The 17,646-nt window shown below is 41.8% G+C and overlaps 1 protein-coding gene across 1 annotated transcript in view; it reads right to left on the bottom strand.

Moving 5' to 3' along the window:
* Positions 1-390: 390 nt before the first annotated feature.
* The window catches only part of c7h3orf70 (chromosome 7 C3orf70 homolog), a 34,860-nt gene continuing 17,604 nt past the window's right edge, over positions 391-17,646 (bottom strand). Inside the window, exon 2 of the mRNA XM_060827506.1 lies at positions 391-2,206. Within this exon, the coding sequence (XP_060683489.1) occupies positions 1,614-2,206 (593 nt within the window). The 3' untranslated portion in view covers positions 391-1,613. The remainder of the gene's footprint in view (positions 2,207-17,646) is intronic.

The raw sequence follows: 17,646 nt of genomic DNA, 5'->3' as shown, positions 1-17,646 counted from the left end.
ATAATAAATACTTCCTTACATCATTAATGTGAGCCATGTGCTTTAGTTTCCATTAGTTTTACATTTTATTGGCGCATTATTTGGCATGATTTTGTTGCTACCATCTTTTGGGGCCTTAGTCAGGTTTGGCCCGTTCATTTTAAATGGACAGAGGACATGGGAAAAAGGTAGTGATCAATCAACCATTTTGAACAGATTAGATTAGACTTACAGTGTGGAAACAGGCCCTTCGGCCCAACAAGTCCACACCGACCCGCCGAAGCGCAACCCACCCATACCCCTACATTTATCCCTTACCTAACACTACGGGCAATTTAGCATGGCCAATTCACCTGACCCGCACATCTTTGGACTGTGGGAGGAAACCGGAGCACCCGGAGGAAACCCACGCAGACACGGGGAGAACGTGCAAACTCCACACAGTCAGTCGCCTGAGTCGGGAATTGAACCCGGGTCTACAGGTGCTGTGAGGCAGCAGTGCTAACCACTGTGCCACCGTGCCGCCCACCATGAGAGAGAAACAGAAGGATGTGCCACAATCTATTTAAACACTCTTAGCGCATTTAATTCTCTATAAAATCCATCTGTCTATAATTTTAACGTACATTCAAATAAAGGAACTAATGGAGCAATGTTAACCTTACATTCCCCATAAAATTCTCCCTAATTGTACACAATCTCTATCTGAAATTGTAGGTCACACACTTTGATGCTTCTTGTTTTAGGAGGACTTAGCATGATTGACGAAATTCTGATCCACTAACTTGATTAACTGTTCTTCTTAAGTATAAAACAGCAAAGATCAAATCAAATAATATCACATGGAAATATCTATTCTATTAATGTGTGACCCTTTGTAAAGATAATTATTTTATCATTGTGATAACCAGAGTACAGATTTCACATGGCAACTCAGAATTGAAAACACATTTCCATGCAAGGGTTAATGTAACTCGTTTAGCAATATATTATTGAGGCGAACATGTCACCTTACTTGATACATAACAAAACCTCTAGGCCCCAGGCCTCAAACCTCCTCCTGGGTCTTTGACTCAAGAAAAAAAAGTGCTGAATTCTTCTTTAATGTGCTTTGTTGTGTAATGATTCTGGTGATTAGCGAGGATCCTGACATGCTAAACATTACCTACCATTTGCTATTCTCTTATCTCACACAACACAACTCAGCTCCCCTTCGAAATCCCACCAACCCTTCTCATGATAAAAAATAGACAGTTTACTCTTGTGGAGGTGCTCCTGTGTGGTCAAAAGTACTTCCCTCTGACGATTTCAAATGATGACCCAATTGTCAAATTATTAGCTAAAAAGTCGTGAGCTTGGTTATTGTGCTTGGTAACTTGAAAGGTTCTGGTTACTTTGGACCACAATTGAAAACTTCATTTGGGTAGGCACCGTAGTCGTTGGTCTACTGTCTGCATGTGCTACGTTTTATTTGTCCATCTTATATCTGAAAACAGAAGCTTAAACAATTCTTGTGTTTATGGCTACTTCAATTCATGAACTAGTGAGGATTAATTTATATCAGAATTTGCAAGTTCTAGTTGAGTTTGTTTCACCAGGCATTGTTGAAGAAGCTATGGAAATCCTGCTTAAGCTCAGACAGTTGTTTCAATTTTCTCAATAATTTCCACAGTGGATCGGGAAGGAGAAAGTAAACGGCAATCATCCTGATCCCACTGGCTCTCTGGGCTAGAGTCATCATCTGAACTCAATTCATCTTCATCCTCATCTTCCTCTGTGTCTTCATCACCTGATTCTGGGCAGTGCAATCCTAATGCATTTATACCAGAATCCTCTGAGGCAGATGGCGAAGAACAGTGATTCATTTGTGGTGCTGGTACCTTGTCTGCCAGGGTTGGAGCCTTTGGGCTGACAGAGGGATCCTGGTTAAAGTTATCTCCAACCTTTGGATCATGTGGAGTCGGAGCCGGATGAGGCTGGCATTGGACATAGCACATCTTGCCATTGATCCTCTTGACCCGATAGCTGTCAACAAAGAGTTTGGAAATAGTGCAGTACCTTGGTGTATCTGGTGCAAATGGCGGCCTGAGGAAAGAAGCAGTCTTTAGGAAGCGTTTCACCAGGGCTATGGACAACTGGACTGTATCTACATGGCTGCTCGTGCTGACTGGGATTGAAGTGTTTGGTAGAAGTTCGACATGAGTCATGGGCTGGTAAATGTATCTACCTGAAAATGGTCAAACAAATGACAATGATAACGCAAGAAAGCAACATAGCAAAGACTGATATTTAATTTTGCTGATTATTACTAATTGTACTCTTTTTCTGCTACATAAGGTAAACCATTGCAACAAATTATTATATAGCAAGGCCATAAATCTCAGTTTTGCTGATATAAGCTATTTCTATAGCACAGTGCATCATTAATTATTATGCTTTGTCAATTCAGTGTTGTACTTAATTTATCCTGTTACTAACTTGCTTAGCATTCTGGATAAAGCATTAATGATGGAGAACAGGGTAGGATATGTGGCTCCAAAGAAGCATTCCTTCTAAAACTGCAGAGTATAAGGTACAAAATGAATGAATTGCATGCACATATTCAAATCGGAGAATATAACATGACAGCATTACAGAGTCATGGCTAGAACTATGAAATAAATATAGTGTTCCTGATAATAAGATGGGAAAATATGGAAAGTAATAGGAGAGGATATAATTAGGGATAACCAGGCAATAAGGAATTTATGAATAGAGTTAAGAAATAGAAAAGGATTTTGACTGTAATAGATTTATAGGCCCACTCATTGTAGCATTGAAGTGGTATATTTTGTACAAATGCAACGATCATACAAGCATTTAGCAAATGTTAAATGGTTTTAACTGGATAGTTTAACTTACATAGCAATTGAAATAAGTAGACATATAAGAACTGCAGTGAATGTCTTGAGTGAATATGGGCAGTTTTCTACAACAAAGAATGCAGGTCATACTCAATTTACTACTGGGGAATAAGCTAGATTTTGTGAACAAGCCAATTGTGTATATTTATTCAATGGCGATCATAATATTGTAAAAGCTAAATATAATATTTCACGGACAGTAACATGAAACAGCTAGTAACATTCTATCTACTGGCACTATTTAAAGGAATATCAATAGATTTCATGTTGGTTGCTAATTAATTTCAATGGATTATTTCTTCAATTGTGGAAATGTTGTCCAGAGTTGTTAACGGTTGAAGTGCTCAGGTATTGACACAGTACTTGTTAAAGGACTATGTCCTGACTATAATGAAGCTTCACACCCAGAAGAACAAGAACAGTGAATGCAATGGGAAGATCACCATCTCCTTAGTTGCTCTTCAAATCACATATACCACCCTGATGTGTAAATATTTTTAAATTACTATGTCAAAATCCTAGCGCTACTGACCAAATAACATTGTGGGAGCACCTTCACTCCACTAACTGCAACTACTCAAGATGGTCCATCACCACTTCTCAACTGCAAGTGAGGATAGACAATGAATATTGACTTCACCAAGGACCCAAAATCATAATTCTATTAGTTTCAAAATAGTTATGGAAAGGGATAAGCCTTCCATAAAAATTAACATTTTTATTTGGAGAAAGGCAAATTTTAATGGTATGAGACAGGAACTTTCAAAAGTTAATTGGAGTAGACTGTTCACAGGCAAAAGGATGTCTGACAAGTTGGAGGTGTCCAAGAATGTAATGATGAGCATTGAGGCATTATGTTCCTGTTAGGGTGAAGGGTAAAGCTGGTAAGATTAAAGAACAATGGATGGATAAAGATATTGAGGTTCCAGACTAGAATAAAAGAGAACCTTATTTTAGAGAGAGACAGCTTGGTTCAATTGAATCTGTTAATCAATATAAAAAGTGTAGTGGCATTCCTAAAAAAGAAATCAGGAAGGCAAACAGGGGATATGAGATAGCATTGGCAGATAAGGTTAAGGATAAGTAATTCAAAGGTATTTTACAAATATATTAAGAGCAAGGCGGTAAATAGAGATAGGGTAGGGCCTCTTAAAGATCAAGGAGGTTGTCTTTGTGTTGAAGCCCATGAGGTGGGAGAGATACCAAATTAATATTTTGCATAGATTTTTACTGTGGAGAAAGAAATGGAGTCTAGAGAATGTGTAAAAATAAACTTTAATGTTTTAAAAACAGTTCACATTACAGAAGAGGAAGTTGAGGAGGTCTTAAAGAATATAAAGGTTTGTTAAATGTCCAGGACCTGATCTAATGTATCCCAGAACAATGTAGGAAGTAAGGAAGGAAATTGTGAGACCTCTTGCAGAAATATTTGCATCATCTATAACTATGGGTGAGACACCTGATGACTGGAGGGTGGCTAATGTTGTACCTTTGTTTAAGAAAGGTTGTAAGGAGATACCGGGGACTATACACCTGTGAGTCTGACTTTGGCTGTGGGTAAATTGCTGGAGGTGAATGTAAAAGGTAAGGTTCATGGACAATTAGAGAGGCAAAAATTGATTAAGGATAGTCAGCATGGTTTTGTGTGAGGAAAATCATGTCTCACAAACTTGATTGCAATTTTTGAGGGAGAGTTACCAAAAGGATTGATGATGGCATTGCGGTAGATGTTGTTTATTTGGATTTTAGTAAAACCTTTGACAAGGTTCCGCAGATAGACTAATTAGTAAAATTAGGTCCCATGGGATTCAGGGGGAGCTTGCTAATCGGATACATAATTGGCTTAATGGCAGGAGACACTATGTAATGGTGGAAGGTTGCTTTTTGGACCAGCGGTGCCCAACAGGGATTGGTTCTGGGTCCTCTTATGTTTGTCATTTAAATAAATGACTTGGATGAGAATATTTAAGGCATGGTTAGTCAGTTTATGGACAACACAAAATTGGTGGCATAGTAGACAGTAAAGAAAGTTTTCTAAGATTACAAAGGGATCTTGATCAAATGGGTCAATGGGCTAAAAAATGGCAGATGGAGTTCAATCTGATAAACGCGAGGTATTGCATTTTGCTACAACAAACAGAGATATGGCTTGTACAATTAATGCTAGAGCCTTGGGTAGTTTTGTAGAATGGAGGGACCTAGGGGTTCAGGTACATAATTCTTTGAAGTTTGCATCACATGTAGACAGGGTGGTTAAAAAAGTGTTTTGCATGCTTGCGTTCATCACTCAATACAGGAGTTGGAAAGTCATGTTGAGGTTGTACAGGACACTGGTGAGGCCTCCTCTGGAATACTGTGAACAGCTCTGGCCACCCAGTTATAAAAAGGGTATTATCAAGCTGGAGAGGATGCAGAAGAGATTTATCAAAATGTTGCTGGTTATGGAAGGTTTGAGTTACAAAGACAGGCTGGATAGGCTGGGCCTTTTTTGACTGGAGCGTAGGAGGTTGAGAGGTGACCAAATAAAAGGTTATAAAACAATAAGAGGTATCAATAGAATTAATCATAATTGTCAGTTCTCTAGAGTGAGAGATTTCAAGACTCAGGGGCACATTTTTAAGGTGAGAGGAAAGAAATTTAAAAAAGACATGAAAGGCAATTTTTTTTACACACAGGGTGATTCGCATGTGGAATGAACTTCCTGAGGAAATGGTGGATGCAGGTACCATTACAATGTTTAAAAGACATTTTGATAGATACATGAATGGGAAAGGTTGGAGGGATATGGGCTAGGATCAGGCAGTTGGAACTAGTTTAGTTTGGGACTACGTTTGGCATGGACTGGTTGGACCAAAGGGTCTGTTTCCACGCTGTATGACTTATGACTCATCCCAACAAATTGTGGGTGTGAAATACTATCTTTGAACAAAAATCCTTTTCTCTCCATGGATCAGAAACATTTCTCTGACCAATACCCCAACTCCTTTCCAAATAATATGCAATTTTCCCATGCTGGCAAAGACTGGATAATTCTCTTATAAGAGATCCATAACTTAAATGTTACATTGCTGTTCCAACCAGTACTGAGGAGGCTAGCTCTCACGAAGAGATAGTATTTAATGAGAGCAGACAAAGTAAATGGGACTACTGAGAAATAGTTATGTTAACCTTCTGCACATTCCTACTGCTGGTCTGCTTGCTTTTTATACATGTCCACACAAGGCCATTTACTACATGCAGCTCATGCTGTGGGTGGTCAACTGCATTATAATATGTCATTAAGAGAGGTACAGGCATGATCTACTTCTCGACCAATTGTCCTTTTTTTCCTTAGCCTTATCACCTATCAAAATCCAAATGCTGCTGAAATAAAGTTGGGAGCTCAACAGTTTGGGAAATTTCAGGCTTTCAGCCTAACACTTTGTGCACTAGATGTTGGATAGGGGTTATGTATACTTACTTGCTAAAGCTCAGAGAAGGGCAGTTCTCTCGGTTTGTGGTTCAGCAGACTAATTGAGGTTGGCACAAACTGCAACCTGCCTTTAGGTGTTTTTTTTTTGATTTGCCACCTGTTTAAAGTTCCCACTTAAAACCTCAAATTTGCAACTGAGGTGTAAACAATGCAGGAGCAAGAGCCCTTTTCAGCCTGAAAACAATCTTAAGCGATCGAAACTCCAAATATATGCTCTAATTGGCGAAGAGTATTCCAACAGCATCCATTCATACATTCCTGTGCAGGCCTATGCTTTAAGGTTGGAGAATGCAGGAAGGAAAGAGAGATAAACCAAACTGAAGGCTGTAATTAAAGTCTTTTTTGACCTGCCTTTGGCCTTTTTGTGTTGAGAACATGCCACTTTCGCGACTTGATTTCATTTCCTTTGCGGCGGAGGAACTCTGTAATTTAATCTCAATGAGCTACAGGAAATCGATCTGGCTGACATCTGGGAACTGTCCTGTTTCCCCGGTCTGACTTGGCACAGTCCTCAGTCAGTGTTCCTACACTTGGGAATGCTTAGAACCAAACTTCACAAAAACATAACCTGCTGTGAAACAAAGTTGCACTTTGGCAAAATAGGGCCCAAATGAGCTATTGGCAAAGGATGGGATTTCGGTGACTGGATTGAGACCCTGTTGTTGCAATGGCCTAATCCCTCTTCCCTAATGGGAGAACATCAATCCAATGCAACATTTTTGGAAGCAAACCTGCTCATTAATTGGCTATGAAGTTACATACAATCTCTGATTAAACATATACAGGAGAGAGAAAGAACAGAGGTGGGAGTGGGCCTGATTTGAAGGGTGAACAGGGCAGCAATTGCTGAGGCTGTCATTCCTCCATGCATGACCTGCTGCGCTTTAACCAGCAACACATTTTCAGCTCTGATCTCCAGTATCTGCAGACCTCACTTTTTACATGGAGGTTGTGCCAGGGTAGCCCACAGCCAGTTCAGGTCAGGCTGAAATCTGTCACAGTGCATGGGAGTAGTGGTGGAAAGAAAGGCTCCCATGTTAAGGTGAGAGGAAAGAGGTTTAAAAAAGACTTAGGGGCAATTTCCTTACACAAGAGGGTGGTCCGTATGGACTTCCTGAGGAAGTGGTGGATGCGGGTTCAATTATAACATTTCAAAGACATTTGGATGGATACATGACTAGGAAAGGCTTGGAGCATTGTGGGCCAGGAGCAGGCAGGTGCCACTAGTTTAGTTTGGGATGATGTTCGGCATGGACTGGTTGGATCAAAGGGTCTGTTTCTGTGCTGTATGACTCGATGTCATGAGGGCACATTTTTTAAACAAAGGGTGGTTTGCTTGTTGAATGAGCTTCCTGAGGAAGTGGTGGGCGTGGACACAACTACAACACTTAAAAGACATTTGGATAGGTACATGCACAGGAAATGTTTGGAGGGATAAAAGACATTTGGATGGATGCATGACTAGGAAAGGTTTGGAGCGTTATGGGCCAGGAGCAGGCAGGTGCCACCAGTTTAGTTTGGGATAATGTTCGATATGGAACTGGTTGGACGAAAGGTCTATTTCCGTGCTGCATGACTCTATGACAGACAGGGCATGGCTGGAGTTTGACAATGAATAGCAGAGGAGTGGTATGGTGGACCTGGCGCAGCTTTGAACACCCCTCAACAACACATCAGAGTAAGGTGCAGACTATCTGGGACTGAGATTAGAAGAGTGTTCTTGATTCAAATTGTGGTGAATGTTTGTGTTTCTACCCCAGAGGGCTTCAACTCCTGTTCCTTGTTTTTCTTTGTGATTAAGACTGGAAGAGAAAGTGAACAGAGAAACGCAAGGGATATACTACTTCATTAACAATTACCAATGTTTCAGGGCAAGGGCACATAATGGGCTATTGGAAATGGGGTACTCTGTCTTTCCTCATGGACTCATTGACACAGATCATAACTCCGGTGCTTCTGCTCAGTTAAGTATGTTGTGATTGAGTGAGAGACTATAAGGAGAGGGTTTGGGGAAGGACCATTCTTGTCATTGAATAAATTGGGAGATAAACATCGCTGAGATACAGTGGTCATGCCAGGCAGTTGGGGAGCAAGAGCTTGTGGTCCTTACTTACTGCAAGGATCAGGAGCTTCAAGTGGTCAGTGTCCAGCCACATGGGACAGAGAGAAGAGATGAAGATATCTCAACAACTTCAGGTTCAGAGGGGTCATGTCAAAGGTCCCCATGCAATCAGCGGTCATTGTCAAAGCTGTCATCCTCATGATTTTATGTGAGTGGAAGACTTTCTTTCCTCACTATCTTTCCTCACTAACCTCTCGTGTCTCTCAGGCTATTAGGGATGGCCAATACCTACCAGTTTGGCCAGAGACATTCACTTCCTGTGAATGAGTTAAAGCAAATCTGCAACTCTACATGTCCATTGTAGTGCCAACTGCAATCTATGCCTGTGAGACATTGGGAGAGAAGAGCAAAGGTAGCAAGCAAGTTGGGTGTCTTCCTCCAACATTATTACCTCGGATCTTGCTCATAACCTAAAACAGAACATCATCTATGATGAAGTTCTACAAAGGACTGGTCAGTATTGCCTATTCAACATTGTCACAGAGATGACCCCACAGCTGCAGCCCCATGATAGTGTTCTGGCCAATCAGAATCTCTCTGCCGAGACTGAGAATTAAGACTGATAGTTAACAGTTCTTACTACATTGCCACACCAATTATGGACCAATCAGCATCTATTTCTCATGTTATACATAGCGCCTCTTTCTTCAAATCTCTTTCGTGTACCCTAGTTTTGATGAGTGCAAGATGAAAACTTTCAACTTCTAGTTTCCTCTAAGTAATGTTGAAGTTCTGTACTATTGAACATTTATTTATAAACCTAGATTTTATAGTGTAGTTTTTCGGGTTCAAGCAAGCAAAATCAGCTTTTTACAAACATTACAACTTCTAACTGATAAAAATAGCACTCACAGGAATGTTCTATTGTTACAAAAGCAGAAAATGCTGTGAACACTCAGTACCTCTGGCAGCATCAGTGGAGAGAGACAGACAGAAACAGAAGTAATGTTTCATGGCTGCGACAAAAGCATTAACTCAGTTTCTCTCCCTAGATGCTGCCAGACCCACTGAGTGTTTCCATCATTTTCTGTTTTCATTTTAGAGTTATAAAATGTATTCTGTTCCTGGACTCACCCTGGGGAAGCTGCTTTCCAAAGTATTTAATTTCACGTTGTGGTTGAATGAAACAGACGGGACTGCTTCAGAGGCCCTTGATCCATTGCTCGTAAGCATCAAATTTGGTTTAATGAAAACAATGAGATAATCCAGAAACCACTGGAGGAGAAACATCAGCTCCACAGGGTTTTTGTGCACATTGCTTGCTAAAACATGCACAGAACCGCAAACAATGGAAGAGATCCTACGATGCCCTAAAATCTGTCTACAGCCTTTTTTTTAACCAGTTCATCACAGATCTTCAGTACTGACAAGACTGCTCAGAGAAAAAGCCCAAATTTAGAGAATCAATTCAACCACATCTGCAAGTGGCCTTCATTCATCGATGAACAGGTGACCAATAGATTGCGACAGGTCAATCACCCTTCCATGCTGTGAGAAACACAATCAGATTCCTGCCTATTGGCAAAGCCGCAGGAATTGATGCTTTTCCACCTGATGTCTACAAGTCTGAAGGCCAATGCCTGACCCAGAAACTCACTGAACTCTTTTAGTCTAGGGTGCAGCAAGGAACCATCCTGCATGATCCAAGGATGTTTCCATTGTTCGTTTTAACAAGGTGATGGGAATTCACCACAGGGAGAAATTTAATTGCTGTTCCTTGATGGCAAAATTTTTGTTAGAATCAGTTTTAGCTAAATGGATTAGTCATGCTAAATTGGCCATAATATCCAGCGATGTGTGGGCTGGGTGGATGAGGGATGGGATATGTAGCGTTACAGGGATAGGGTAGGGGGGTGTGTCTGGATGGGATACTCTTCAGAAGGTCCTTGTGGACTCAATGGGTCCAATTGCCTGCTTCCACACTGTAGGGACTCGAAGAATCCTTTTGAACTACTCAATGCAACATTCTGACTACAATCAGGAGACTCTGTGTGGATTCAGAAAAGGAACCTCTGATATCATAGATTTCTTACAGTATGGGAGAAGGCCATTTGGCCCTTCGAGTCTACACCAACTCTCCGAAGGACATCCCACCCAGACCCACCCCATCCCTGTAACCCTGTATTTCACATGGCTAATCCATCAAGCCAGCAAATCCCTGGGAACTATGGGCAATTAAGCATGACCAATCTACCTAACTTGTACATCTTTGGACTGAAGAAAGAAACTCATTTTGACATGGGGAGACTGTGCTAAGTCCACAGAGACAGCCCAAGGGTGGATTCGAACCCAGGTCCCTGGCGCTGTAAGGTAGCAGTGCTACCCATGCTGCCCATGGTGGTAGAGTTTAGATAGTGCCATAGAAATGCCATGAACAGAACATGGATCATCTCCAATATTTGATAATGTCTTTAACACAGTCAGTCAAAAGGTATTTGGAAGGTAATGGAGAAAGTAGACCACCCTGAGAAATTAATCACGGTGTTTTCACACTTCCAATGACGATAGTCTGGGTTTGAAGAAAAGCAAGTCTGTCCATCAAACTGAAAGTCTGCAGAGCAATATTCTAGCCCACTCTGCTCCACACGTGAGGCTTGGGCTGAGTATTAACATCACAACAAGAAGGTGAACTATTTTCACTTAAACTGCCTTTCACAGATTCTGCAGATCAAATGACAAGACAAAACATCAGACACTGAGATGTCCTTCTGAGCATGTCAAGCATTCACACCATGTAGAGAAGGTCACAATTTAGTCAGGGTGGTCATGTAGCCAGACTAGCTCACCAAAGCAAAAGTCCACAGGCAGCTTGGGTCTGAAATAGACAGGCAGGAGGCGAACACAGCAAACCAGGCAGCATCAGGAGGGGGAGAAGTCAACCTTTTAGGCATATCCCTTCTTTAGGGCTGGGGGTGGGAGTAGGGGGAGCTTCAGATAAAGGGGGTGGCGGGTGGGGAAGTGGGGAATACATGAAGACAGATGAGTCTGAAGTTTGCTTTCACAATAGTCAAAGGAAACACCTGAAGAACACTCTAAAAGTTTCACTTCAGAATATTGATATTGACTTAGAGTCCTGTGAAGACTGTCCAGGGATCGTCACACTTGATGCAACCAAAATAAAATATTATTAAAGGCAAAGAGAAATCCTGAGTCAGCAACTCATCTAAAATTCAAGTCAGCTGGAGTATCTTGTTCCGCTTGCAGCAGAATCTTGTTGACTCACCTTAAGACCTAGCACTGGAACGCTACCAAACTCTCCAGAAGATGAGCATGGTCCTACTTACTTTAAGGATAAAGAAAACTAGATTGAGATCCTTATTTGTTGCTCAAGCCCTGAAAGACAATTGAACTCAGAACTTTGTGACTAACAGGCAAGAGTGCTAACAACTAGGCTATACAGCTACGTGCAGAAAAGATATCAGAAGTGAGAGCATGGATCTGCTAGTAAAAATTCAAAAGGCTGGGGGTCCTTTCTCTGAAAGAGAGAAAATTATGAAAAGACCTAATAGAGATATTTAAAACTGTGAAAGGGTTGTGAGGAATCTATTATCACTTGTGCATGAATCCAGCACGAAGGGGAGCATAATATAATATAGCCATTAACTTATCAAACAAAAAATTTGAAAGCATTTTTTTCTTGTAGAGAGAACATGAGAGTGGAATTCGCATCCACATGGAGAGGTTGAGTGCAAAATCAGATGGATATGTGGTCATCAGGGATATCAACCGTATTGTGTGAAATAGGCTTACGCATGGAAGCACATTGCAAATGATGCATGTAATGGCTGAGTTGATGTGTACTTGGCATCACAAAGGATAAGTGGCACAGAGACAAGCCATTTGCTCCAAGTACCCTTCCTCTCATCATTCCTCATTTAACTCTTCCAGCATAACAGCCTACTTCATTCCCTTCATACACTTATCTCGGTTTCCCATATATACATTGTCACAATATATGGTTATTCCAAGTTATGTAAAGAAAACTAATCTGTGTTTAAAATGGGTACGAGGAGCTTTTCAAAATAGTTCCCGACAGTCACCTGACTTTCCCTGTGAATTCACCTGCATTTGGAACCAGCCTACTTAACTCAAAAAGGATCAATGAACTTCATTGAACATTTCCGCAGGAAGGAAACTGAAAGTCATGATAATGGCTTCCTGGAGAGGTGAAAGGCTGTTTCTATCTGATCAGAAGTTCCAAGTTCTCACCCCTCTTTGAATAATAATGGTTCTTCTGAATTCCCTGCTGGAAGTATTGCTGGCTCTTTTTAATTTATGCCTTTATTTTTGCTCTTCCCCACAAGTGGCAATATTCTCTTTCTGAACATTCCATCAAAACCTTCCATAATTTTAGAGACCTCTATTAAGTCACTTGTCAGCCTCCTCTCTTCTCTTGAAAAGAAATTTAACTTGTTCAGTTTCTCCTCTCTAGTGGCATTTCTGGAATCACCCTTGGAAATCTTGTTGTATTTTCGCCAGTATCCTTGCATATGACGATGAAGATTGTAAGGAGTCTTCAAAGTGTGGTCTGAACAAACAGAAATAACATTAGTTCGGCCAATGTGTGCAAGTCTGGTTGCCACATGATACAAAGAGCAGGGATAGCTGAGGGAGAGCAAGATTATGAGAGGTACAGATAGGATAAATAGAATGGAACATTTCCTCTTTGCGGAGAGGTCACAAACTAAGGGGATAGGTTTAATGGGGGCATTTAATGGGGAATTTGAGGAAAATGTTAAATCTGTCCTAAAGGGTGATGGAGCTGGAAACCCTCACAACATTTAGGAAGTATTTAGATGAACACTTGAAATGCCATAGCATCCAAGGTTATGGGCCAAGTGCTAGAGAATAGAATTAGAGTCAATAGATTGTTGATGACTGGCACAGGCCCATGCACTGAAGGGCGCCATTCCGTGCTGTAAAACTGTTCCGTGATGTCTTTATTTTCAAATCTACCCCATAGAAATAAACTTTAATGCTTAGTTTGTTTTTGAATGGCCTTATTAAATAGCAACACTGCTTTTAGTTATTACATTCCCAAGATCCTTCACGATCTACACCATTTAGATTCTTATGTACACATTTTGTAACGAAGACTGAACTAAAGGGATGGATCTCTCTGGAACAAACAAAAAACCTGGCATCTATATGATATATATAAAAGAATATAATTTAACATGGCAGGGAGTGTGGGAGGTCTAGGTTAAATATAGATTTCCTTGTAAACTTGGAAAGGTCAGTATGTATGTAATGAACTAATCAGGCCAGTCTTAAGAAGGAAAATGACTTACCAGATAGCAGTAAGTGATAGAATAGTTGAAAATGCGTTAGTAATAACAACCTAGCACTTCTCTAATACAAATTGTGCAGTATAGAACATTCTCACAATAAAGGAGCAAAGAATGAAATGGAGACAGACTCTACTTGTCACCCACTGGTCACCTTTGCAATATTAGCAAAATGGAAGCAGATCATTTCCTGTTGGCTGGTATTTTGGAGACAACAAATGAAAGGGACTCAAATCTAAGAAAAGTCTTTGAAGGGTAGCTAAATATCTGACTTTAAAAAATGATCCTGATATTGTAAAATAAAATATAAATGTGGGTTTCCAGAATTATTGGGTAATGAATTTGATGCTCCTAGGAGTTGCCCTGCGAGATGGAAAGGGTAGACGATTGAGTGGGAGAGTACATGGTGAGAGCAGGTCCATGTTCTGATAAGTCAAGGGATAGTGAAGGTCAAAATTGGCCTTCCCACCCTGTAAGCTAACAGAGGCCCATAAGTGGCCAATTAAAGGTACCAGTAATTTGGGAGGACCCAGTTCCCAGAAAGGCCCACTCCTGCTTAAAGTACCTTTCTTGCCCTTCACACCAATCAACTTACCTCCTTGCGCGGTGTTCCCTGACTGACCTTGGTGATTCTAGCTCTTCTGGCATATGAGTGATGCTTCTGGTGCAGACCCAACTATCGCTTCCAGTGTTGGGATGAAGATGGTTAGCCATTAGCCTGCCTGATGGTAATTTGATTTAATCGAGGCTCCTGGAAATGGTAATAGTGTGGCTGCCCTGGCTTTCTGACCATCACTGGGATCACCATTACAGCATTAAATCCATGCCATTGTGTACAATGCTGCACTATTGTTATTGCATGCTGCAGAGAGTCAATGCAGTCTCTATTTGGTGGTCCCTGCAAGTGTGAGTGGCAATTACAATGAGCAATGAATCTGCAGCTGCTGCTTGCCATGCAGGCTTAAAGCCAACTCTTTGCTTTTGCTGTTCTAAATGTTTTCAAAGTCCAGCCAGCACCTAAATATGATGTTGACTGGCTGTTTGCACCGTGAGTGCTTTCACCAGTTAAAGCTAACCTGTACTGCATAGAGATAACTTGTATCTCTTTAAGGGGATCTGAAGACAAACCATTGGAGTTGAAACTTTAACTCTGCTTTCTCTGCACAGATGCTGCTGAGTTTCTCCAGCGATTTCTGTTCTTGCTTCATAAAAAGGGAGGTGTATTGTGGCAGTTGTGAACCTGACCTGGGAAACAGTGAGGGACAGTATAACATGGGCATGAATGGGCTCTAAGTTCTTCATACAATGCAGTGGGAGCCATGGAGATACGCTGTATTCACAAAGAACCAGTAGGCAATCCAGCTACATGCTCAGGTAGGTAGTGAAAGTTAGCATTGTCAGCTCTCTCATTAGACAGAGGTAACCGATGGTGAGACGACTTTGAGAGCAACCACATCTCAGGCAAAGGATGGAGTTCAGAAGGCCAGGATTCCGTGGCGATCTCAGCCAGCTTGGGAATTGAGCCCATGTCACTGGCATCACTCCACATCACATACCAGCTGCCCAGCCAACCTAGCTAACCAACCTCTACGCTCAGAAGGAAGAGTGAAAAGACACAGTGAAGATCAACAGCAGGAGTCAAACCTGGACGAAATTTCTCAGGGAGACGCTGAGAAACTTCAAGGCTAGCGAAAACATCTTCAAATGTCACATCCCACCAACTGCACCACTAGGCTCACGCCTCGGCTGAATTTACCAACAGCACCACTCCCTATCACTCGCTTATCAATGGTTACTGTCAATCAGGACTATTACCTGACAATGATATGCTCCATCACACGCTTACCTCACATCTATTGGTCTCAGTGTATCCATACTCCCAGCCATCACAGGAACATTACCAAAACACATCTCACTACAGCCACTGAAACATCCCTGCCTCTTACAGGACAAGACGATGCACAACTGGAGACAGCAGGTGCTGACAAATGGGTGTCAGGAACACCTGCAAATCTTAACTACCAGGCAATTACTGGAAACCCCATTCCTATGGTCTTGGTTGGTGGAACTAGTGAAAACATTAAAACTAATCATATGTTTAAATTTAATTCCAGCAGAAGCTGGACACAATGTCGAGTTTAACAACTTTAGTGCATCTTCTTCCAGGAGGTTACCTCCAACCCCCACACACCAGGCTTTGATATCACATGGTCTGCTATTACACACCAGTCATTGTTAGCCACAAATAGTCCCATGAGCAGCTATGCATTCACCTAAGCTGACTGTTATCCTCTCCTTTGTCTGTCCAAGTGTTCTTCTCTTTCTTTGGGCTCTATGTCCATCTATCATTTATCCCTTACCCTCTCCCTCCACCTCTCTTCCATATAAAAAAAACAACATTTTCCTAGCTACCATCAGTTCTAAAGAAGGGTTAGCGGACCTGAAACGTTAACTCTGGGTTGTCTCCACAGATACTGCCAGACCTGCTCTGATTTTCCAGCAATTTCTGTTTGCATTTAAATCTAATTCCCTTCTCATGTCCCCTTCTTTATCCCACACGCTGCTTGATTTGCAAAGCTGCAGATGATCTCAGCATGCACCTTTTTTTTAACGCGCTCTGTCCTCATAGGTTAACCTATAGCTTGCGGTTTCTTTCTTTAAGACACCCAAGAAGTGCAGTGAGGCCTGACAATGGTGATGAAGATGCATCTGCACTCAATTCACGATCGCAGTCACTAGCTCAATTAAAGACACAGCACATATGGTTGGGAACAGCAGAAAGATGGACTCTACAGGTCATGAAACTCTGCTGACTGCTGGCCTATGGCCAGGACTGGGGTCAAGGTCAGTTCAGATGCCATCTGGTTTGTTGCAAGTTTGCACATTAGTCCTCTTACAGAGGGTTTAGCTGAGTACTGCAAAGGAAAGAGACAGATATGCACAAGCAAATGCTTGGTGCATTGCGAAGCCTGAAAATGGTCAGTCAAGAAACAGGAACAAGTTGATTCCACTGAAAGTTGGTGCTGCCACTGAGTCAGTAGTGTATAGGGGCACTGGAACAGGCAAGGACACACCAACTAGACAGGCACAAAGGGAAATGGAGTCCTGATTGAGAGTAATCACTGATTAGTGAGCAATGGGGATGGTAGTGGTAGTAAATTCAGCCATGCGTGAGGCTAGTGGTGCAGTCGGTGGGAGCACAATATGGCACCATTTAATTTATAGCATTCAGTTTGGAATCTTTATTTTGTGGTAGATTTTATTATGATATAGCAATTCGAGCAGCTTCACTAGTGGTCAGCGGCAGAGGGATGGGAAGGGGCAAATGGGAAGTGCTGCACTGTGTTGTGTATGTGAATCAGAGAGGGACTGTCCACTTGCCTTCTCCCTTCTTCTCCCTCATGCTCCCAAGCTGCTAGTGGCAGACCTGTCCCAGTATAGAGTGTGTGTAGCATTCAGCAGACCATGATGAATCTGGAGACCCATTCTTCCCTGTACTCTCTGCAGCACTCCTGGCAATGGGTTCCGTGTGCCAGATTCACCAGCGATGTGGTCAGCACATGTCCTGTCACCTTCTTGGTTCTTCCCGTGGTGGATCAAATCCAGCCGTGACAGTGCCTTGCCACAGTGTGACGGCTCACAAGTGCTCCCAGGGCACTGGCTAATGACCTGCCTTTGGTTATACGCTAGATGGAAGTTGAGGGAATGGAAGGCCTTTCTCTTCTGACATAAAGCCAGAGTAAAACATTTGGCACCCACAGAGTGACATGCGCATTGGTAATGGGGGAGGCCTGAAACCCCAGCCAAGCTAACCTGTTGTTCTGGGCAGATGAAATGCATGTGTTCTCAAGGAATAGAGAACCTCTACTGTCCTCATGTAAC

This window comes from Hemiscyllium ocellatum, chromosome 7 (genome assembly GCF_020745735.1).
Source record: "Hemiscyllium ocellatum isolate sHemOce1 chromosome 7, sHemOce1.pat.X.cur, whole genome shotgun sequence".
Taxonomy (NCBI): domain Eukaryota; kingdom Metazoa; phylum Chordata; class Chondrichthyes; order Orectolobiformes; family Hemiscylliidae; genus Hemiscyllium; species Hemiscyllium ocellatum.
This window is presented reverse-complemented; position numbering and strand designations above follow the sequence as displayed.